The following is a 24488-nucleotide window of genomic DNA, read 5'->3' as shown; positions in this document are numbered from 1 at the left end:
AAACAAAAAGATGATTTTTATTTTTTAACAGTTTGGGGAATGGAAGCTGAACTTTCCTTTGGTTCTTCCCCGAAGCATAAGTTATCGTGATACTATTTTTAATCCTGAAATAACTTATCTCAAAATTAATAACTAAATAAGAATAAAATAGTACTAAATTTTTATTATTCAATTAATTTTACTTATCTTCCGCTACCCAATTGACTAAAAACTGAAAAGACACAACAACCGATAAGACATAGACAAGACAATTTTACAAGGCAAAACTAAATTGGATAGTGGCATTTGCTAGCTGATTTCATTGTTTACTCTCTAATACTTGACACAGGATAATGGAAAATGGGCTACAGCTTAGCTTGCCCACAATATACATAGTAGGACCTAATAGAAAACTTTGGAAACTGTATCCTTATCCCATTGCACCAAAAAAGTGAAACCCCTATCACCATCTGCGTGGCTTGTAACATCAGCGGAGGGGAGTAGAACCTAGGTGTTCGGCCGAACTCAAAACTTTTAATTTAAATTATGTATTTATTTTAAAAAATTTATTTATAGAAATTTATTATAACCAGTAATTTAAAAATTTAGAATCTTGAATCTATAAGTTTCATTTCCTGACTTCGCCTCTGTTGTATATTAGACATACATTATCAGTAGGGCACTATAGAGATATTGATTTCGATATTAATTAACATATTGTCTGAGTGTTGAATAAGTGCACTTTCTATATCACTCCAGGAAAAGGAGTAACGATTCCATTTCAAACAAATCTAGGAGAGTGATGATAGGACTCTCGCAAACTTTAAAAAGTGTTTAATTTGCAAAATGGAATACAAGTTGAGGGGATAATTATGTATTTCTACCTTATCATCATTACAGATTTATCACATTTTTATCCCCAAATTGATGGATAGCTATGTCTCAATCTTAACATATCATAAATCATGAATAACCTTCTAAATTTTGAAAGTAGGATCATAATTGTTGGCAAACCTATCTTATAAGATTAGAGTTTTATTAGTTGACTTACATCTTAATTCCTAAATGGATAATACCTTCATATTGGATTATGAGCTTAAATAGAAAAAAAACTGATGCTCCTTCACCTGCTTTTGCTTTTCTTTGCATTTTGTTATTATATTGCGGTTATGATTATTGCTCATTTTTCCAATTTATATAATGCACTTTACTTTTAGTATTTTCAAAAAGCATGATATCTTTATATATTTAGATAGAGGAGGGTATGGTTGGGACAAACCGAAATTCAACCAAAGACCAAATATTTTGGATTTTCGGATTACAAATTGGTTTTAGATTTAACTTTTTAAAATATAAATTTTGGATTGGCTTTCAGATTTGGGACTCCGGATTTTTGGATATCCGAAAATCCTATATTTCTATACTTCATAGTTATCTCTATCAGTTAGACGCCTATTTTTCATGTGTCGAATACCAATGAGTCTAATACTCACACATTAAACATTAGCTCATATATCAAATGCTAATCACTAAGTTCATATTCATACCCTACTAAATCGAAAATAGGATTCATTTTATTCTTACCCACGCGAGTTCTCATTTTTTGCGTTTGTGAATACAGAAGGTTGAAGTTGCATTACTTAGTACTGCATCTGTTGCATTTATTTAATAATGATTTTATTGCTTGCATGGATACTTCATTTGGATGATTGTAGTTGAAATGAGGGACTATTAGGGCAGTTGGACATGAATACTTTACTTGGATATTCGTTTTTATTAGAAGAACGAAGAGTCTCAACTTATCGGCTCAAATTCGAGAATTCAAAATATCCAATCCGACTAATCTGAAACCGAACTTAAAAAATTCGAAAATCCGATCTTATTTGGATTGGATTTGACTTGTAATTTCTTCAATCCAAAATCAAAAATTCAAACCGAAATTTTTATATCTAATTCAAACTGTCCGAACGCCCACCCTATATTTAAAAGCAGTTTAAATTTGAATTTTTCATTATGCTTATTAAGATAATTTACAAGCACATATATATTTATAATTTATTTTAAATCATAAGTTTCAAAAGTATTTTTTCCTCTGTAAACTAATTAAAGTGCATCACGGAAATGGGATAGAGGAAATATTATTTATCATATTTTTTTCTTTACTTCTATATTATATTACTATTATTATATTCACTACGTCATTGTAGAAATTTTATTCCTGGTAGGCCATCCCTCAGACGTAATGTCCAACTGAATTTCTTAAAGTAGTCAAAGGAAAACGTCAATATAAAAGTGACACTACTATTTATCGGGGGCCCACTAGTATTTGGATTACGTTAATACCCCATTATCACTTAGTGGGCTGGGCCCTTTGCTTTTTCTGCTTTTTGCCTGTTTCCAGCTTTGGACTGAAAAAGGGCCCACAATAACCAAGAGAATACGTATACACAACGTTAATCTTCCTACTTCCTTTTTTTTTTTAAATACATTTCTTAAATATATTTGGACGTCTAATTTTTTGTTTTTTGTACTTGTTTTTGGAGAATAAAAAGATTACCCTTTTTACAACGAAATTGGAAAAAAGTGTACTCTTACTACCAATTTAGCTAGAATTTATATCTTGATATTGAAAGTTATTTCATCATTTTTGAGTGTAGAAAAATCTGGCAAAAGGTTAATAATATTTAGACATCAAATTTTGTTTTCTGAAAAATATTTTTAACTATCAAAACGGAATAATTATAAATTCATAAGGAATTTAAATTAAAAGGTTGGAAAGGACAATTTTTGACTTCCCAAAGGCGCAGAGTAGAAGACCAAAAATGATCCAAGTAGATCTTTCTAAAAATTGATATGCAAAAATTTTATAGTTAAAGTTTCAGACTAAATTGTAAAAAGTATTTATGTATTACTGCTATCCACCAGCAAAAATTATGGTGGAGTACAAGTACTCCTTCATCCTTCACCAGAGATCTCAAGTTTGAACCTTGGAGACGCCTTTGTTAGAAAGCGATTTACCCTCAATATTAAACTTCCCGATACGAGAACGAATTTAATCGGATCCCAATAAAAATACCAGACACCGATTGGGAATCCAAAAAATTTACTGCTATCCAAAAATGGGTCAGATTCTAACATTTCACTTTCTTGTGGTATAGAAAAGCAAGCACAGGCACAACACAAATAAGGCAAAATGTTCCTCACAAGACACATCCACACACCTCATTTTCAGAACCTTATCTTTGAGTTTTGAATTTAAGATTCCTTGCCTTTGTCAAATAGCTAAAATAAGTAGAGCGCTTTAATTTGCCTATTCATTTTAAGAGTTTGAACCACATGCTCCACCGCTTGTGCAGGCCCCCGTCAATTCCTTTGAGTTTCGGTCTTGCGACCGTACTCCCCAGGCGGAGTGTTTCACGCGTTAGCTGGGCCCCTGATCCGCGTAGACCAAGGGCGAACACTCATCGTTTACGGCATGGACTACCAGGGTATCTAATCCTGTTCGCTCCCCATGCTTTCGCACCTCAGCGTCGGTAGGGACCCAGAGAGCTGCCTTCGCTTTTGGCGTTCCTTCGTCAGTGCCTAGCCAACTTTTTTTTTTCGGCATTCAAGAATAAGACGCAAAGTCTAAGATAAGAAGTATTTATCTTGGCTTCTACTTATTTCGAAAGGCCACTGTTTCATATTTATAGAAAAACCCATTCAGTTGCCTCAATATTTATTACTACCCCCGTTTTAAGTCACATAATTTGATACAAAAAAGACTTTTATATTTATAATCTTAAATATGCCATAATATTTAGTGGTTATAAATTTTTTGAAACATGTAAGGTTAAATATATTATAACATTTATTTGACAATAAAAGACGTCTCATCAGGGATAAAATAAAAAAATTGAAGTTAATTATTTTTAAATACAAAAATATTAATATTATTTTTGTTAAAACAAAATGGCATAATAAGAAAATAATAACACATAAATTGAAACAAAGGAATAATTGTTTATTATTTCTTTGTTCTCGTAAAATAATACTATTCCCTATGTCTAAAAAGAATTGTAGAAACATATGATTTACAATGCTACTTCTCGTCGATTTCTTAATTCTTTTTAAGATTTACATCATAGAAAAACCACGTCAGATAGAGTAGTGAACAACAAATTTTGATAATTAGCGAGAAACTCGACAACTGGGGTTAACAAAATGTTTGACACTTCAAATATAATACTATCATTTTTAGTTGAAATTGGGAAGCAATACTATAAATTATAATGAAGTAGATATGGTGCTATGAACTGAGTTGAAGTTGTTAAATAAGTAGGTTTAAAGCTGTTGAGATTATAACAAAAAACACTTCCATAAACCTTCCGTACCTCCACCCCCTTTTAGGTGGCTATATTATTGTAGTAGTAATTTTGTTACAGAAAAGTCAATGCTATAGGTTGAGAACTTTTTCTGGTTTTTCATTCTATATTTGTTTTCGTACTTCAACCCTTAGAGCAGAAAGATTTTTTCCATAAGACACTCGGCTCAACAGAGACAATAATATCGGAAAAAACCAAACAAAAAAATTTGTAACAACAGAAAAAATAAAACCAGAAGTGTTTTGGTACTTCAACCAAGATATTTTTTCCTTTCGCAAATTAAACACAAAATTTCTAATTAAAAGTGAACGAATTTTATTTATTCTACCACAATATTTATGGTTAAGTTGAGAACCTGAGATATTTAAGTATAGGATTCCTAATAAATAATCAATGTCAATTATCCCAATGTAAATTTAATGGGTTTAGCACATTGTTAACTGTAATTGTCTACTCTCTCGGTCTCTCCTAATGTGTTAGACTATGGGCAGCAGCTCTCGACTTTCGACGACTTTGTCTTTAGTGACGTCGTGTATGTACACTAACATAGTGGTTGAAAAATAATACGCTTTATATTGGAAATACGTACAGGTAATTTACACGGTATAATTAAGATATTGCTGAACTCATACCTTATAGTACTGCTTAGTATATATTCTTTCCAATTTAATTTATATGAACTTATTTGATCAGATATAGAAATAAAGAATACACGAAAGGTTTTAAAATATATGAACTTAAATATAATAATTATAATTTAGGTGATTTTAAGACTCTTAGAACTCGCGTTCTTAAATTTGTTATGGTATTTGTATTTTACAATAACAAATCTAAGTTAAATACTTTCAAACTAATAGATGATCAGTTTTTCTAATGACTAAAAAGATAGTCTCAAACTGGACAACCATCTTTAACTCAAAGTAGTCGACCATGATTTAACACAGTAAAAAACATAACTTATATTTAAAGGCTTCTTTCAATAAAAAATATGCTTTGATATCTTTTTAATGCTACTCCTTCCTTCAAAAACTGTCGTAATTTCTAAATATATTATAGCAATTATTTATCATTTTAGAAATTTAAGACAAACTATATTATTTTTCTGTTTTAGCCTTGGTGATAATTATTCCTAAAAACCACAAACACCTTAGTTATGAACTAGTATTATAATTGTTCAAATACCAATAAGGTAAATAGTCAAAAATACCTCCTAAGTAAAAACACGATAGATAACTTTATGGTAGCTATTCGACCAAAGGACTCACAAGGCAAGTTAACTAAGAAAATAGCTTATCTATACAATGGAAAAATCTAGTTACCATTGAAGTATATGATATTTTTATACTTCTATTATGTGCAATCGAAGTGTTCCATCTGTTTCAAATTAATAATCTTAACGTCATGATTACTAATTTGCTTTTGTAAATGTTGAAAAGAAAATCCTACTAAGAAAAGGTAATGAATATAATCATGACAAAGTTGCTCACCAAACCAACTTAAAGGGTCACCCGAACCATTATTTGTTTTTATGGCTAAAAAAGTACCTTTTTACCATTATTTGTTTCTAAATTGATTAACTTCAATCAAGCATCTTTGTAATCAATTAATTATCTATTTAGTGAAAAATCTAGGTTGTCCAATATATCTTTAAATTTTTAATTATCCTCTGTTCATTCTGGTCTCTGATAATGTTCCTGATTACTGTTCAGTTCCTGCCAAACGAATCTGACCATCACGAAAAATACCTGCAAAGTAAACAACAACAAATATTGTCAGTTAACAACTTCAAATCTTATAAATAAAAAATAGTAAATAAATAAAGTGCCAGATAATAAATCATTATAACTAAAACAAAATTACGTATATATTCCATCTCCACATACGTATATACATATATATTCCGCAGTACCTAGATACGTATATATTCCACCTTGACATAGACACGGAAATCACGCATACAACCACGGGACAGATACGGCGTACAGCCTGACCAAACAGAAAACGGAGAAGTGAGAACGGATAACGTAACGGAGAATGGATATCGGTGAGATAAATGGGAACGGATAACGGTGACGGAGAATGGAGAATGGATATCGGTAAATGAAATTGAATTGATGTGATAACTGGTTGGCCAGTGAATGAATGGATGATGATAATCAAAAACATTGAAGAGACTGATTCTGAATTGTTATCAATTAAATTAATTTAATTTAGGCCTTAGGAGTTTGATTTTACCGATATATTATCAGAATTTGAAGCTCCATGGACAAAAAAGCCAAAAAATTAGAGGATTTTTTTAATGCTATAGTTAAAAAAAAACCTAACTATAGAGTCTATACACAGTCGGAGATTAGGGCATAGGATTTTCTACGGCTATCTGCTTTACGACTCCTCGGCTTTGGACATGACAGAAAGCCGGCTAGGTCTATGCTGGAAATCGCCTCGGCGGCGCTGTTGATGAGACGAAGGACGAATCAAAGCGGCTAATGCTCTTTTCACCAAATCACCTTCTACAGTTCCGATTCTCACGAGCGAGTTCGTCATGGCGGACCGCCTCATATGCAACTGGTTCGGATTGCACGACGGCGCACGGCTACCGGTTGCAACAATACTCTTATGTAGACTACATCGGAACGAACCTGGATGATTCGTCGGCGAGCACATACACGTCTTCTTCTGACCGCTACTAGGCAAGGATTTATAACTCCGGTTCTGCACCACGTGATTCCGGTTTACAGCAGAAATAGACCGGCTTGGTGAAGTCGAACGGTCCAGAGAGAACCGTACGGACGACGCCGGAGATGACGACCTTGAGCTGTATAAATTCACACGGTTCGGAGAAGTTGACCTGTGGAGAATTGCATGTGAGCCGGCTGAAAAACCGGAAGTTGAGGAAGCAAAAGCAGAACCGGACCTTTGGCCTGGAGAATAAAATCTTCCGGCCGGTGAAAGTGACCGGAGAACCGGTCCGCTTGACTTCCGAGTAGCCGCCATTGTTGTATAACTGTTTAGAGAAAGAGCAGAAGAATCTAGAAGAGAGAGAGAGAGAGAGAAAACTTGAAGAGTTTTTTTTCTTCTTTTTTTTCTAAACCCGTTTGGGCTATTTGGTTTGGCAAACCTAAGCACCACTCGAGGTATCTATTTATAGTAGTCCAATTGCTATGTTTGGGATACTTTTCCTTTAATTGCGTGGTGAACCCTTTAACTTCTTTGAAATATGTTTTTGGTCCAAATGCAAGTATGATAATAGTACAGCTAATACTTGATGGCTAAGTAAATCATAAATACACTATGCACATCATGTCAATTCTAACAAACAGATATTTCCTTCATAACAATTTGGAGTTTTGTATGTCGGTAATATTTGGATCCTATAATGCTCCAAAATTCAAATTAAGATATTTTAGGTGAATAGTTAAAAAGTGACAAGAGCTGTGAAAAAATTATATACTATCAATATACAGATAAAATTACATTATTAAGGATAATTTTTGTTGCAAAAGTTGTCGAAACTTACTACCGTATAAAATAAGAAAAAAATTTATGTTAAAATTTAATATTTGATATAAAAGGACCAACATTAACAAGAAAAAAATATTTCACAAAATTTATTAGTAATCTTTATTTGCTTTTTAATTCTACATAAGTCTCGTCTTATTTAGTATTATCATTGGTTTCCTTGTACTTTTTGTAAATATGTGAAACCCTTTAGCCTAAACGAAGCACTACTTTATTTTAATTTATGTGAATATATTGACTGGGCGCATAGTATAATAAAAAAATATATACTTATAAAATTTGTAATTCTAAATATATCATTATATTTGTCTGGGTATAATTATTTTGAGACTTGTGGCCTAAATATATTATAATATTTATGTGACTATAATATTTTTTTTTACTAAATGCAAGATTGAAAATTTAAACTAAGTCATTTTAAAATTTAGATAGAAGTCATTTTTTCAGAAACACATTAAAAAGGAAATAAGTTCATATAAACAAAAACGGATGAAATAGCAAAGCTAAAAATATCCAAACTTATAGTTGCACTAAATGTAAATTATAGAAATATAAAGGGTAAGGATGCAATAAGACATTTTCAATTCCTTGGAAATTCAATTTCTTGACCAAGCAAGTGGGCACAGAACAGAACAACTTAACCATAGTTAAGAAAGTAACAGGACCTAGGATTCGGAAACCACGGGCTAGGGATAAGCTGATAACAAAACAAAACGACAAGGGCATTTGCCGTTTGATTAACGGCCACTGTTGTAGTGGGGGCACATATAGACTGCCACGTGCCTTATCAGCTTTAGTGACTCACTCCCCATAGGTTCCACGTACACATAGTTTCTTTATTTATTTATGTCTACTTCGAAATTCGAATAAAGCAATAATGAATTATTTTTCCCCTTTTCATTTCATGTGTATCAGTAGCACAAAATTTAAAAATGTAACGAAAACTTTTAAAAATTTTGTGGCTTAAAGTAAAGTGGAATGCCATACGCAAGATTTGTGATGAGCAGTGTTAATTTTTAAAAAAGTAAACTAATAAATAAATTATTATAAGAACTAGTAATGTCATTTTTCATATCTATACTAAATTTTTAAAATTTTTATTATTTTTGTCTACATATCTAGTATGATAATTTTTCGACGAAGCGTGTCACGTAACATTGCTTGAGGAAAGATATATTTGCCTTTGCTAATGTGTATATAAATATTTAAAATACTCTTTAAATTTTATAGTGTTAAATAATTCATAATATCCCACAATGAAGTGTTATTAGAATAAAATAAAAATAGTTGAAATTAAAAATTACTTAATACAAGAGGTTATATTTGAATTAAACTATAAAACAAAAATAAGAAAATAAGATATGGGAAGATCATGGCCACTGGTATCATATCATGGGCGGTGCTCATGTGGGGTTGTGTGATGAATCTCTATTAAAATTGTGACTTTTCATTGTTATAGTTTAATTATCTGTTACATTGATAATTTAGGACGACATTGTTTTTCGTATCTTTATGTTAAAGCCCCAATAATGTGTACCTAACCTATACTATATGTTTATTCATTTTTGTAATGGTGTTAGGGCACAATTAGGAGAATAATAATTAGAACCATGGATTTGCTCTAGTAGTTTGAGGTTCGTCCAACTACATATGTTTATAGAGAGGCTGATTTGCCCCACTTAGTCAAAGCAAGCTGGTTCACTGGTTAATTCCCTGAAGTGCGAGGCGGAGGACGGGAGTTCGAAGCTCAGCAGCTTTGTTCCTTTCCTTTATTGTTTGAGCAACACGTTTGCTTTAAATTTTTGAGCAACACGTTTCTCTTTTTCAAGAAGCAGCGTACTTTTTATTAATTAGAATTAGAATTAGATGCATTGTAGGATACAATTACTCATCCAATGTGTGTAGGGAAAAAGAGAACTAAACTACTTTTTTGTGTAGGAAAAGGATAATAAACAATATAAAATACATTGGAACTCAATTATTTTAGACCTGTTATAAAATAATAAAAGAACAAGAGCAATATTGCATAGAAAGAGAGAGAGAGAATTCTTATTGATTGTTTGGAGTGAATTACAATGGAATAGAACCCTCTATTTATAGGGAGAGGGTGACTTATCCACCAAGTAATAAACCCTAGAATCTCTCTAAATATAGACATTCACCATAAATAAAATTCTATTTATAACACTCCCCCTTGAATGTCTATTCAACAGATAATGTGCCTCGTTAAAACCTTAACTAAAATAAAACCCAGTGGGAAAAAAATTCTAGAGAAGGAAAAAGAGTACACATATCTAACAATACGCCTTTTGGTTGCCTCGTTAAAAACCTTGCAAGAAAAATCCAGTGGGACAAAACCTTGTAAGGGAAAAAGAGTACAATGCGTATTAACTCCCCCCGATGAGAGCATCAATTCACATCCTTGAGCCTTCGCCCAATCTTGTGCACTAGCTTCTTGAAGGTTGACGTCGGCAAAGATTTGGTGAATAAATCCGCCATATTAACTCCAATGAATATGTTGCACCTTGAAAATCCTCGCTATGACATTATCATGCTTATAGTTATAGCAAGATACCTTTAAGCACAAATTGCACTTAGGATGTGGTCATTCATGACCAAAAAATTCTCCAAGAATTGTATATGCTATCAGCATTTTAAATCGTTCATGGATTGCCATATAAGTATAGTCAATAAGCCATATAAATAGACTTTAGATTTGCATAAGTTTTCATGTCATGCCAGACATATAAGATATATAAAGGTGATAGCACACACCATTGTCTTTATACTTTTAAGTGTTTGAACTACAGGTCCAAAACTACTTGTCTTTCATATGAAACCAAATTCTATTTGAATTGTTTCTCCAGACTTAAGATCCTCATATATATTTAGCGCTATTATATATGTCGTCGACAAACATTTTATATCGGTTTCAATATTTTTTCATAAAGACATAACATAGAGATCTCTTCATTCATATTTTCAGGTACCTGAATCTCTCATGAGATTTTATGAAGTGTTATGTCATGTGATCTTCTAGATCACTTGCCTCCTTATTATGATCATTTTGATCATTTGTTCATCTTCTTTATCAAGAAGTTGATTTGAAACCGATTAGTCTATACGACTTAAGCGTACCACAGACTTTGTCCTTCTAGGACTTAATAGGAGCATTTGCAATGAGAATATAGTTACTTTCTTTGGGTCAGCAAATGCGTCTGGCATGCTTTGCAATATATTGCAGATGAATTATATTTTTATGAACCTCAAGTTCATATTATTTTATTCGAGGATCTAGATGTACAAATGATAATTCATTCCACGTAACTTTTTCTCAACTGTTTATCATGTCTCCCCCTCATGTTAGAAAAACTAACTTGTTACCTCAACTTTGAGAATCCACCTTTGTGCGTTATGGTGTTAATCAAAATATACACCGCACATCAATAATAATAAGATGGAATTATTTGGTTCCTGACCCTGAACCACTTGTGAGGGGAGAAAATAATATACTTTGGTATATAACGTATATCAAACTGATATACAAAATTTTATTCTCATAAGCAATAGTTTAGCTATTAAGTGGAGGCACTCAATAAATCATTTTGCTAAACCAACTGTGATATAAACCAACTTATCAAGATGAACTTCTTGAATAGAAAATCTAGAAATTATGCTCGAAATTAAATTATTAAGCAAGTTACCTCGCAAAACACCATGTTGCGGGTTATTAATAATCGCACATGTAACCATCTCATAGATGCATCTTATGTGGTATACATGGCAGGTGAATGAGCCCATATTCACCTTTGATATTTCCAGCATTCATGAGATTCAATCCCAATTTTAGTTGGTATATTAATTAATGAGAACAGCCAACATAAGAGAATTCGTAAAGAACTTTCTAGTTCTTTAATATTTACCCATGTGAATTCTCTTTTATTTTTGCACATCATACTTAAATTGATATGGGTAAACCAACTATGCCAACTGAATAAATTATCAATATTGATAAACTTCAGGTTTACACCATGATGTGTGCAATTATGAATAAACTCCAAGTTTATTATGATATGGGTTTTATATCAATAAATATCCACTTTATTGTAGTATTCTTTTGTTTATGTAGTACAAATTGGAGAATAAAGCGGGTAGCTTTTCACATACATATTACCCCGCTACAAGTTGTAGTAATAGAAGATATTAAATCTTTCCTTTATTTATAGTCTCAATATAATCAACCGCTTCGCGTATACTTTGGAAACTGAATAAGTTTCTTTGAGACTTACTACAACACAATACCTTATTGGTAATTAATTGTGTTTCTCCAAAATAGTATAATTGGCTCTTGCAGAGTTCTCAATTAATTTTGTACTACCACAGATTCATCAACATCCATGTGGTGAATATCTCTTTTAAAGAGAAAATTATACCATTATACTCATGGTCAAAATTATATGCAAGATCTGTTTCTTGCATTACTGTTATTCTTTAATAATCACATTACCAAAATATTTTGGCGTACAATAGGTACGTGACCAATGACCATTCATGCCATAATAATGACATTGTTTTCTTATATCATGTCAAACCTCCTTCTAGAGGTGAGTGCGTGGTATATTCACTACCACTAGCACGTTCATATTCTTCCAAGAATGAATATGTATTCATAAATCACATGTTGTCACATTCACATCATGAATGGACCATAGTCATCTGCATGTGCTTTACGAAATCTTATGTCAAATCGATGACAAACAATAACTTCATAGAGTGAAGGCTTATTTTGAGAATCCTTATTATTCTCATTACCACGATAATGACGATTATAATTTCTTCTATTACCACGTCCACATCCATTGATACCTTTATGGTAATAATTTTGTCTTCTTTCAGATTTATTACATATTGCTATCACATTCTCTTAAGGGAATGAGAATGGAGCAAATTCAATGGGACGGGTTTTCAATTCTTTGCCCACAATCATACCTGAATTTGATCATGGAAAGACATAGAAATTTTACCACTTCAGGTGGTTTTAATTTCTTACAAACTCCATTAGAGTTATAATCAAACTTTGTTGTCTTTGCTTGTATATAAAATTAAATTATAGAATAAAAGAGAAAAATACGGTAAAATACATACCTTAAATTAGAATTTAATCATGAAGGAAGTTCATGGAACAATTGACAATCATAATGCTCAATCGCAAATCTTCTACTCAATTGATTAGAGTCTCATGCTGATAACATGTTATAAAACAATAAAAGAATAAGAGCAATATTGCATAGAAAGTGTAACGACCTGACCGGGCGTTTTGAGCCCTAGCGCGTCTTTCAGCAGTCTGAGGCCATGAGCAGCTTCATTTCAGGTATTATGACTTGTACGCGTGGTCGGAATTAAATTCCGGAAAGTTCGGAGTTGATTTGGAAAGAGAATTCTCATTTCGGAAGCTTAAAGTTGAAAGAATTAACTAGGATTGGATTTTTGAGTAAACGACCTCGGAATCGGGATCCAAAGGTTCCAGCAGGTTCGTATGATGATTTCGGACTTGGGCGTATGCCCGGATCGGGTTTTGGATGATCCGAGAGCGTTTTGGCGCCTATTGTGGAAAGTAGCATTTTGAAAGAAATTTCATAAGTTTGGTTTGAAGTGCATTTCAGTGATATCGATGTCCGTTTGGGATTCCGAGTCTGGGAGCAGCTGCGTATGGTGATTCTGGAGTTGGGAGCGCGATCGGAAGTGAATTCGGAGGTCCGAAGGTCATTTTGGAGCCATTTGGCTAAAGATAGAAATTTGAAGATTTTTGAGAAGTTTGACCGGAAGTGGACTTTTGATATCGGGGTCGGAATCCGATTCCGAAAGTTGGAGTAGGTCCTTAATGTCGAATATGACTTGTGTGCAAAATTTGAGGTCAATCGGACGTGATTTGATAGGTTTAAGCATCGAAAGTAGAAGTTGGAAGTTCTAAAGTTCATAAAGCTTGGATTAGGGGTTGTGTCATGATTTTAGCATTATTTGATGTGATTTGAGGCCTCGAGCAAGTCCGTAATGTGTTTTGGGACTGGTTGGTGTGATTGGTCGGGGTCCCGGGGGCCTCGGGTGTGTTTCGGGTTGTATCGCGCTCTTATTTGATGTTTTGACGTCGTTTCTTTGGAGATAAAGGGGTGCCATATTAAGCAAATGTGCTCCAAATTAAGTTTTTATTGAGCCATTATATCCGTATCGTAATTTCGGAGCCAACGAAAAAAGAATCGTCGAATTTGGACATCGTATGAGGGAGTTATGCTCATTTTCGTGTCGAGAAAAGTGCTGATTGCTGTCATAACCGCAGATGCGGAAATTTTTGCGCAGATGCGGAACCGCAGATGCGGAAATTTTCCGCAGATGCGGTCAAATTTCCGCAGATGCGGAAATTGCTGGAGGTAGAGAGATTTCTTTAAAAGTCGAAGTTTGGCTCATTTTCACTTCATTTCTTCCATGAGAGCCGATTTGGAGCAACTTTGGAGTGCCATTTTCATCACCAAGAATGAGGTAAGTGATTTCTACTAGTTTTGAGTATATACAAGGTTTATACATGGATTTAGACTTGGAAAATTGTAGAAAACTTGAGGTTTGAGGGAAAACCTAGAAAACTAGTATTCTTGGATTTTGACCACGATTTTGGGTATGGAATTTAGAGAAAATCATATATTTGAGTTCGTGAGGCCATGGGTAATCTTTATCTTTGAAATTTTTTGGATTCCGGGCACGTGGGCCCGAAGGCATTTTTGTCAACTTTTCGATCGGGGTTAGGAATTGTTAAATTGGATTATAATGAGTACCTTAGCATATATTAATGGATTTACATAATTATTGGCTAGTTTTGGAGCGTTGTGCATCGATTCGAGTCTTCGGAAGGGCGTGGAATGCCGGTTATGGACCTTCGGAGCGAGGTGAGTCTCCTTTCTAACCTTATAAGAGGGAATTGTCCCCATAGGTGAGTTAATTGGTTGTGCTCCTATTTGTGGGGGCTACGTACGCACGAGGTGACGAGAGTCCGTGCGTAGCTACTATTATGCTATTGTCCAGGTAGTTTAGGACCCAAAGCATGCTATATTTGGAATATCTGTAACCTTATTGATAGCTTGAATTGCTTAAATCACATTGAATTAGTAGATGAACTTCTAAAAGGATTAAACTTCATTTTCTTAAATTGTTAAAAGAGAAAGTGGCTTTTATTTGAATAAATATTCCTCGATAAATTCTTAATTGGATATCTGATCATGTATTTCTATGTGTACCTGCGTCTCATGTATGGTTTGCGAGCAGGGTGATTGTTTATCTTATGTTGACCGCGTCGCATGGATAGTTCGCGAGCGGGGTAATAGATGCTTCTATGGTTCGCGCCGTTCGACCCTCGGCAGTGCACAGTTTATTTTCTGTTGGAGCGGGTCGTACGTACCACGGTGTTATTTGCGCATGCTTGTATTGCTGCCTTGAACTTATTGAAGTTGTTATTGCCTCTTCATGGCTTGAGAATATTTGGATAAATAATGAAAAGGAATTTGGGAAATCTCCCTATAAAAGAATTAATTGTTTACTTGTTTCCTCCTATTGGATTAAAAATCATGTTTATAAGAGTCCACGATTTAATGAATTATTGACATCATTATTGGACCATTAGTAAGTGTCGAAGTCAACCATCTCGTCTCTACTTCTTCGAGATTAGACGGGATACTCATTGAGTACACGTTGTTTTCGTACTCATACTACACTTCTGTGCATTTTTGTTGCACAGGTATATGTAACTCTAGCGGCCTACTGGGCGCAGCAACACGGATGATTCGGGGACTAGGTGAGTTGCATTATTCGAGGCGGCCCGTAGCTAATACAATCCCTTCTAGTATATTGTGTTTCCTTTCTGTCCACTGTATTCCGGACGGATGTTGTATTATATTATTTCTTAAAAATTGCTCATGTACTTGTGACACCGGGTTCTGGGATGTATTTGGGTTTATTCATAAATTTTAAAGGTTGTTAAATGTTTCGTTATTTATTCGGAGGAACTTACTATGTATTGTTTTAAATGTATAAAAGAAGTATTTTCGGAAATATTTAAATGAGAATTTGATTAAGTAGTTTGATTGGCTTGTTTCTTTGAAGATATTCCAATTAGAAAGAAAAAGAGAAAAACTAAAAGTAGTAGAACAACTCACGGCAAGCAATTTCGGCGATTTCAATGGCTAGATTTTTCCAAAAAGTAGGTCTTGTTATAAATAGAATTTTATTTATGGTGAATGTCTATATTTAGAGAGATTCTAGGGTTTATTACTTGGTGGCTAAGTCACCCTCTCCCTATAAATAGAGGGTTCTATTCCATTGTAATTCACTCCAAAAAATCAATAAGAATTCTCTCCCTCTCTCTCTTTCTGTCACGACCCCAAATCCACTAAGGGTCGTGGTGGCGCCGGACATCGCTGTCAGTTGATTTTTGTGCAATTTATAGGGTTATCTAATTGATGTTTTGATTTATAATTCAGCTTAAATTCCAAATGAAGAGATTTTATTCTGTAGTACCTTCCGAGCCTTCAAAACAAGGTTCAACATCTCAAAGTTCATCTAACTTGGAAGAAACGACCGATGAGTCAGAACAACGTCCACGAAGTGAAGGAGTTAATTTGGATTCTTTAGAGCCTGATCCGGCTAAAAGATTAGCAATTCGAAAATATCATCCAAATGACCGTGATGCAGTAAGAAGAAGATATAATCAACAAGGTCCTTGCCGACCTCGAAATCACAATTTCCCTCAAACAAATTTTAATGGGCAATTGCGCCGCTTTAATCCTCGATGGTTTGTTGAGTACGATTGGTTGGAGTATAGCATAACAAAAGATGCGGCATATTTCTTCTATTGTTATTTGTTTCAAGATGAATGTATTAATCAAGGGGGAGGAGATGTATTTTCAAGCATAGGGTTTACAAGTTGGAACAAGAAGGATAGATTTGCCATGCATATTAGTGGACCAAATAGAGTTCATAATCAGTCAAGAAAGAATTGTGAAGATTTGATAAGACAAAATCAATCCATTGAAAGTGCACTTGCTAAACAATCTGAACAACAAAAGTTAGAATACCGAACTTGATTAGAAGCTGCAATTGATGTGATAAGATATCTTTTGAACCAAGGATTATTATTTCGGGGACATCGTGAAGGTGAGTCATCTTTTAATAGAGGTAATTATATTGAACTTCTTACATGGTATGCAAAGCGATGTAAAAATATTGATGATACGTTGAAAAAAGCTCCAAAAAATATCCAATTGACTTCTCCATATATTCAAAAGGATATTATCACTGCAGGTAAGATGGAAACAATTAAGAGTATCACTAAGGATATAGATGATGATCACTTTTCTATCTTAGTTGACGAATCTCGTGATGTGTCATGTAAGGAGCAAATGGCTATTGTTTTGCGTTATGTTGATAGAAGGGGAAGCGTGATGGAGCGATTTATGGTATTGTTCATGTTCGTGATACTTCTGCATTGTCTCTAAGGAATAAAATTATTAGTTTACTTGCTCAACATTCTTTAAGTCCATCTTCTATACGTGGACAATGTTATGATGGAGCAAGCAACATGCAATGTGATTTAAATGGTCTTAAGATCTTAATGCAAAAAGAAAGTAGAGGTGCTCATTCTATTCATTGTTTTGCTCATCAACTTCAATTAACTCTTGTTGTGGTTTCCAGAAGATGTGATGAAGTACAAGAACTTTTATTATTAGTTTCCGATATATTGAATATGGTGGGAGCTTCTTTCAAGCGTAGAGATGAACTTCGTGAATCTCAAGCAGAAAAAATAGAAGAGGTATTACGTAAAGGGGAGCTTGAAACTGGTAAGGGTTTGAATCAAGAATTGGGTCTTGCTAGAGCTGGTGATACTCGAAGGGGATCTCACTATAAATCCTTTAATAATTTTATTATTATGTTGGCCCTATTATTGATGTGCTTGATGCTATTGCTGTTAACGCACGTTTTGAAGAGAAATGTAAGGCAAAGGGATATCTTAAAGCATGTTTAACATTTGAAGTTGTCTTCATGTTGCATTTGATGCGTACAGTTTTAGCAATCACAAATGAGCTTAATGCAGCCTTTCAAAAGCAGGAGCAAGATATTGCAAATGCCATGTTACTTGTTGGAGTGGCAAAGGATCAGTTGCAAACACTGAGAAAAGAAGGTTGGAATTCACTTATTGATGAAGTATCTAAATTTTGTATAAAATATGATATTTTTATACCCAAATTTGATGAGCTTTATGTTATCCCTGGAAGATCACGTCGTAGAGTTTTTGAGTGCACTGTTTCGCAGCACTATCGTGTTGAGGTATTTTGTAAAATTTTTGATTGGCAATTTCAAGAACTCAATAATCGCTTAGATGAGGTGACAACTGATTTGCTTCTTGGAGTTGCTTGCTTGAACCCAACTGACTCTTTTTCCAATTTTGACATTGAGAAGATATTGAGATTAGCTGAGTTATATCCTGATGATTTTGATAAATATTCTATGGTCGACCTTCGCTTTCAGCTTCAGAATTACATTGTTGATGTCCGAGATCATGATAAAAGGTTTTCTAGTCTTAGGGGACTTGGTAGTGGAGACAAAGAAGCATGGGACTTATCCTCTTGTTTTTCAACTAGTGAAATTTGCTTTGCTTTTGCCAATTGCTATTGCTACAGTTGAGAGAGCTTTTTCGGCAATGAAGTTGATTAAGACCGATTTGCGGAGTCGAATGGATGATGAGTTTTTGAGTAGTTGTTTGGTGCCTTATATAGAAAAGGATGTATTTAGTCTTATTCCTAATTCGGTTATTATGAATACCTGCCAAAATATGAAAACTCGTCGAGGAGAGTTGTAGTAAGGTGATTGTTTTTTTAAATATGATGTCGTTACTATATTTGTTTCTTTGTCTACTTTAAATGTCGACCCCACTTATGAAAAATACTGCGTACGCCCCTGTGTTTATATATATTAGTTCAAAAAAATATTACATAGATTAGTGTTCAAATCTCAATAGATAAGAAATATTAGATGATTTCTTCTTATATATACATACATATTGACGGAGAGACTTATTCGACACATATATTAGCAGGACGTAGTAAATATTCAACGAAATAGTAAAAGAGATATACATATGTTGGTCGAAGATCGTTGACATAAAAAATTATGAAAAGGAAAAACTTTCATGTTAGTGTGAGAAATGAATGTGGGCATGCCCAAATGTTAATGGAGGTCGGCTATAGAGATGCACTGAAGAGGAAATGAGACGAGAGAGAAGGAAGAGAAATGTATTCTCATTGAATCAATGCTGAGCTACAGAAGAATCTGGAAATGAAAATAAGACTCCCTATTTATACACATGGCTAACTAACTAACTAACTTGTTAACTTAATCCCACAGTAATGCCAACTCATTAACAACTGGCATTCAGCTGTATAACTACTCCTAACTACCAGCCTCAACACTCCCCTCAAGCTGAGGGATGGAATATGTTCTTCATTCCCAGCTTGCCTACAGATGATCATGTTGTGGTCTGCATAAGCCTTTTGTAAGCAAGTCAGCTAACTGATCTTTGGTTCCAATATGCTGCATTTGTATTTGCCCATCTTGAATTTTTCCTCTCACAAAATGACAATAAATGTCAACGTGTTTTGTCCTCTCATGAAAAATGGGGTGAGCTGCAATCTGAATTGCAGCTTTGCTGTCGCAAAACAGTTGTACAGGCAAATTCACCTTCACTCCAAGTTCTTTAAGCAACCCAATTAACCAAGTGATCTCAGCTACAGTTGATGCCATGCTCCTGAATTCTGCTTCAGCAGAACTTCTGGAAACAGTACTTTGTTTCTTTGATTTCCAAGACACCAAAGCTTGCCCAAACTTCACCATGTAGCCTGTTACTGACTTCCTGGTTTCTACACATGCTCCCCAATCTGAGTCACAGAATGCTGACAGTTCTGTGCTTTCATCTGCTGGTATAAACAACCCAAGACCTGCAGTGCCCTTAATGTATCTAACTTCTCTCATAGCTGCATCCATGTGAGACTGCTTAGGAGCATGCATGTATTGACTAAGTACCTGAAATACAAAGGCAATATCAGGCCTAGTCATAGTTAGGTATAATAATCTGCCAATCAGCCTTTGGTAGCTGCTTCTATCTTCTAATTCTTTGTCAACTAAGGTTTCATTAGTGTGCAGAAACCTGTCTAGTTCTACAGAGGAAAGCTTTTGATTGAACTCTAGAGGAGTAGCAGCTGTTCTACTGCCTGCTAATCCCATTTCAGACACTAGCTCAAGTGCATACTTCCTTTGATTCATCAAAATTTCTTCCTTGGATCTCAAGAACTCAATACCAAGGAAAAACTTCAGTTCTCCGAGATCTTTCATTTTAAACTTGGCTTGTAGATCTTTTCTCACTTGTTGAATGAGTGCTAAGCTAGTTCCTGTCACCAGCAGATCATCCATATATACCAACACTACTACAAGATCTGCCTTATGTGTGAACAAAGAATAGTCATAGTGCGACTGAACAAAGCCCATGTCAATCAGTGCACTAGTCAGCTTTAAGTTCCATTGTCTGGGAGCTTGTTTAAGACTATACAGTGACTTACGAAGCCTACAAACCTTCTGTTGTTGTTGTAACTCCCACTGGCTGGCAAAGCCAACTGGGATGTGCATGTACACATCTTCAAGCAGAACACCATGAAGGAAAGCATTGTGTACATCCATCTGAAAAATATACCATCCAGATGCTGCAGCCAAAGCCACCACAGATCTAACAGTCACCATCTTAGCAATAGGAGAGAATGTCTCCTTGTAATCTAAACCTTCTAGTTGGCTATATCCTTTGGCAACTAGTCGAGCCTTATACCTCTCCACTTCACCAGTAGACTTGTACTTCACTTTAAAGACCCATTTGCATCCTATAAGAGTTTTACCAAGAGGAAGATCAACAATAGTCCAAGTCTGATTAGCTTCTAAGGCTGAAATCTCAGCTTTCATAGCCTCAATCCACTTGGGATCTGCCTTGGCCTCATCATAAGACCTGGGCTCAGTATTGGCTGAATAGGCTGCAAGTGATGCCCTGTAGGTGGGAGATAGAGTCATAGGATACACACTGTGAGATAGGGTGAGCACAGGAAGAAGGCTTAGAAATCACAATGTAGTCTTCCATCCATATGTGAGGTTTAGACACCCTAGAAGATCTCCTTAAATCAGCATGAGCAGGTGAAGGAAGAGAGAATGAGGAAGAATGATCAGTAGGAGGTGGAGAAGGGAAGAATGGACTAGGTTGGGCATTCAAGGGAGGCATAGAAGGAGATGGAGAAGTAGATTGATTGAAGGCATCAGAAGAATGCAGAGCAGGACACTCAGCATCTCTGAACTCTAAAATTGGAAATAAAGGAGATGGGGTTGTGTGTAGATGTTTGAATGGAAAAATATCTTCTCTGAACATAGTGTCCCAGCTAACACAGAAGAGTTGGGAGCTCAGTTCATACAGAACATAGCTCTTCTGACTAGAGGAATAGCCTAGATGAACAGCAGGAATAACTCTAGGGCAGAACTTATCTGTTTTCTTTAGGTTAGTTGCATAATACAGACTCCCAAAGACTCTGAGATGTTGTAAAGAAGGGGACTTATGAAACAACCTTTCAAAAGGAGATACACCCTTCAGTACAATAGTAGGAACCTATTCAGAATGTACACAGCAGTAGTAACACACTCTCCCCAAAATTTTAAGGGAACACAAGCCTGAAACCTTAAGGCCCTAGCCATATCAAGAATAGATCTATGTCTTCTTTCAACTCTGCCATTCTGTTGAGGAGTGTATACACAAGAACTTTGATGAACTATGACATGTTCTTGTAGAAGTCCTGTTACCTGGTTGTTAAAGAATTCAGTACCATTGTCTGACCTTAGACACTTGACATTGCAGTGACACTTATTTTTGACTAATAACAGAAACTTTCTCAGAATCAAAATAGATTTTGCCTTGTCATTCATTAAGAAAAGCCAGATAAACCTTGAGTAGTCATCCATTAGAGTCATAAAATACCTCCTACCATTATGAGTAGGTATTCTGTATGGCCCCCAAACATCAACATGTATGAGATCAAATGCATTAATAGAAAATGCATTACTGGAAGAAAAAAGAATTCTGGTTTGCTTAGCAACAGGACAAACTATACAGAAGTGCTCCTTCAACTGAACATTTGGTAGACTTTCTATCTTCTTTAGAACTCTTAATGGTGCATGACCTAATCTCTTATGCCATAAAACAGTCTCATCTAGACACTCGGATGAATTCTTATTTTTAGTACTACCATTATTTATTTGAAACTCACTAGTAGTAGTATTTACAAAAGGACTGGAATGAGATGGCCTAGGATCTGGCAGCTGCTTGGGAACATCTTGTTCTTTGTGCTTCAGAATGTAGAGAGCATGCTCCTCTTTACCAAGCCCCATCACCTTCCTAGTGAAGAGCTCCTGAAATATGCAGAAGTCAAGAAAGAATGCTACTAGACATCTTAGCTCTTTTGTGATTTTTGACACTGACATGAGATTGAACTTGAAATCTGGAATATAAAGTACATGATGTACTGATTTATCCTTAAACAATGATAGATCACCAGTGTGACTGATAATAACCTTTTCACTATTAGGAAGTTGAACTGAGTTCTGATCACTATCTGATAGCTTTCTAATATTGCTCAGTAGATAGAGGTTGTGAGCCATATGATTGGTAGCACCTGTGTCTATAATTCAATTATTGCTCATTAGATGAGACATGAGAGCTGTTATAGTACATGTAGTATTCATTGTTGCAGAATTAGCGACAGTATCACCTGCTTTCCTTTGTTCAACATTTGCAGGATCTGATTGTATTGATCCCGAGTAAAGAAGGGTGCTGAAGAGACACCTGTTGTTGCTGAAGAGCTATCAGTTGCTGAATTATATGATGGAACCACATTAGCAGCACTTCCTTGTTGTGTAGATGAATCAGGTGCTATGCTAGCAGTGTGTGCATATGCACCTTTGGAATCAGGAGTACCTCCCCCTCCTTTCCTGCCTCTAAAATCAGTGGGGTAGACATGAAGTTTATAACAATTGTCTATAGTGTGTCCTTTAAGATGGCAGAAGTCACACCCGAGAGATGATTTTCCAAAGTTATTTCTGTGCTTATAGCCACGATGGTAACCACTAGTAGGGGCTCTATTACTCAATAGAGCTGTAGGATCACCAACACCAACAGTAGCATTGTTTCTTCTTTGACTTCCACATTAATGAACATTGCATATGCCTGGTTTATATTAGGTACTAGTCTAGTCATAAGGATCTGATCCTTGGCATTATCAAAAGTATCATTTAGCCCAGTAAGAAATTGATACAACTTCCTAAGCTAATAATGTTCTGCATTTTGCTTAGATTCTGGACAACCACACGAAAAAGGAGGAACTAATACCTCATACTCATCCCACAACTCTCTAAGTTTTGAAAAATATTCAGACACAGATAAAAGACCTTGTGTTAACTTTCCAATTCCTTGTGTAAGTAGAAGGATCTAGATGCATTGACTTTATCAAACCTCTCACGAAGATCTTCCCAAACCTTGTGATCATCAGAAGCGTATATCACAGAACTAAGCAAATTTGGAGCCACAATATTCATTATCCAAGCCAATACAATAGCATTACACATATCCCATAGCTCGTATAAGCTAGGATCAAACATGTGTTTTCTATAGGTTCCTAACACAAAACCTAACTTGTTTTTACCATGCAATACAATTTTCATAGATCTACTCCACAATGAATAATTCTCAAAACCTTGAAGTTAAATTGAGATGAGAACTGCACCTTGAGTATCTGACGGGTGGATATAGAGAGGGTGATTGTGATGAACTAGATCTACATTCTGATCATGTAGTGTTGGAGTAGCTGGAGTAGAGGAAGTAGTTTCTTCGATAGCCATTGTAGTGATCAATTAGCAGATCTTCAAACAACAACAATTGAGATTGAAATTTTCAGTGAATTGAGATTCAATCACAGAGAAATTATCTCTGTAGATCACAGATTCGAAATCGAGCTCAATTTGTGAGAATTTTAACTAGCTTCTCTTCGCATCAGACTTCTCCTAATTGCTGAACCAGGTAGCTTCACCCAAGCTCTAATAATGGAGGTCAGCTATGGAGATGCACTGAAGAGGAAATGAGACGAGAGAGAAGGAAGAGAAATGTATTCTCATTGAATCAATGCTGAGCGACAGAAGAATCTGGAAATAAAAATAAGACTCCCTATTTATACACATGGCTAACTAACTAACTAACTTGTTAACTTAATGCCACACTAATGCCAACTCATTAACAGCTGGTATACAACTGTATAACTACTCCTAACTACCAGCCTCAACACCAAACTACTTTATGATAGAATATTTATGTGTCTATGGAATCAAAATAGAAATACATGTTTAGTGTGAAATTATTCATATTTCTTTGTATTTGTTTATATATTCAACTCGTTTATAACTTATCTCGCAAGTGATTGAAATTAAATTGGTCTTCAGAAGAATCTGCTTACCCGTAAA

At 34.9% G+C, this 24488-nt stretch overlaps 2 protein-coding genes across 3 annotated transcripts; one reads left to right on the top strand and one right to left on the bottom strand.

Moving 5' to 3' along the window:
* Positions 1–5433: 5433 nt before the first annotated feature.
* On the bottom strand, positions 5434–7452 carry LOC109242208. 2 transcript variants are annotated; one of them, XM_019409062.1, is made up of 2 exons: positions 6983–7451; positions 5434–6088 (listed from the first exon to the last, which is right to left on the bottom strand). In XM_019409062.1, the coding sequence occupies exons 1-2, from the start codon at positions 7335–7337 to the stop codon at positions 6042–6044; spliced, it is 402 nt and encodes a 133-aa protein (XP_019264607.1). In that variant the 5' UTR covers positions 7338–7451; the 3' UTR covers positions 5434–6041. The 2 variants fall into 2 exon arrangements, with proteins under 2 accessions (XP_019264607.1, XP_019264608.1); XM_019409063.1 differs by lacking the exon at positions 5434–6088 and having other exon boundaries at positions 6519–7452.
* An 8944-nt stretch (positions 7453–16396) lies between these two features.
* On the top strand, positions 16397–18584 carry LOC109242202 (zinc finger MYM-type protein 1-like). The gene is made up of 3 exons (XM_019409059.1): positions 16397–16594; positions 17332–17779; positions 17887–18584. Exons 1-3 carry the CDS (start codon positions 16397–16399, stop codon positions 18582–18584), a joined length of 1344 nt encoding a protein of 447 aa, XP_019264604.1.
* The last annotated feature ends 5904 nt before the right edge of the window (positions 18585–24488 follow it).

The sequence above is a fragment of the Nicotiana attenuata genome, unplaced genomic scaffold, assembly GCF_001879085.1.
Source record: "Nicotiana attenuata strain UT unplaced genomic scaffold, NIATTr2, whole genome shotgun sequence".
Lineage (NCBI taxonomy): Eukaryota > Viridiplantae > Streptophyta > Magnoliopsida > Solanales > Solanaceae > Nicotiana > Nicotiana attenuata.
The sequence above is the reverse complement of the archived record's forward strand: the minus strand, read 5'-3'. Positions and strand labels throughout refer to the sequence as shown.

Coding starts and splice junctions, on each gene's coding strand:
- LOC109242208 (XM_019409063.1), bottom strand. CDS start 7,337: ATGGCGGCTACTCGGAAGTCAAGCGGACCGGTTCTCCGGTCACTTTCA.
- LOC109242202 (XM_019409059.1), top strand. CDS start 16,397: ATGAAGAGATTTTATTCTGTAGTACCTTCCGAGCCTTCAAAACAAGGT. Junction 16,595..17,331: donor ATCCAAATGACCGTGATGCA/GTAAGAAGAAGA, acceptor TTATGTTGATAG/AAGGGGAAGCGTGATGGAGC. Junction 17,780..17,886: donor ATTGGGTCTTGCTAGAGCTG/GTGATACTCGAA, acceptor CACGTTTTGAAG/AGAAATGTAAGGCAAAGGGA.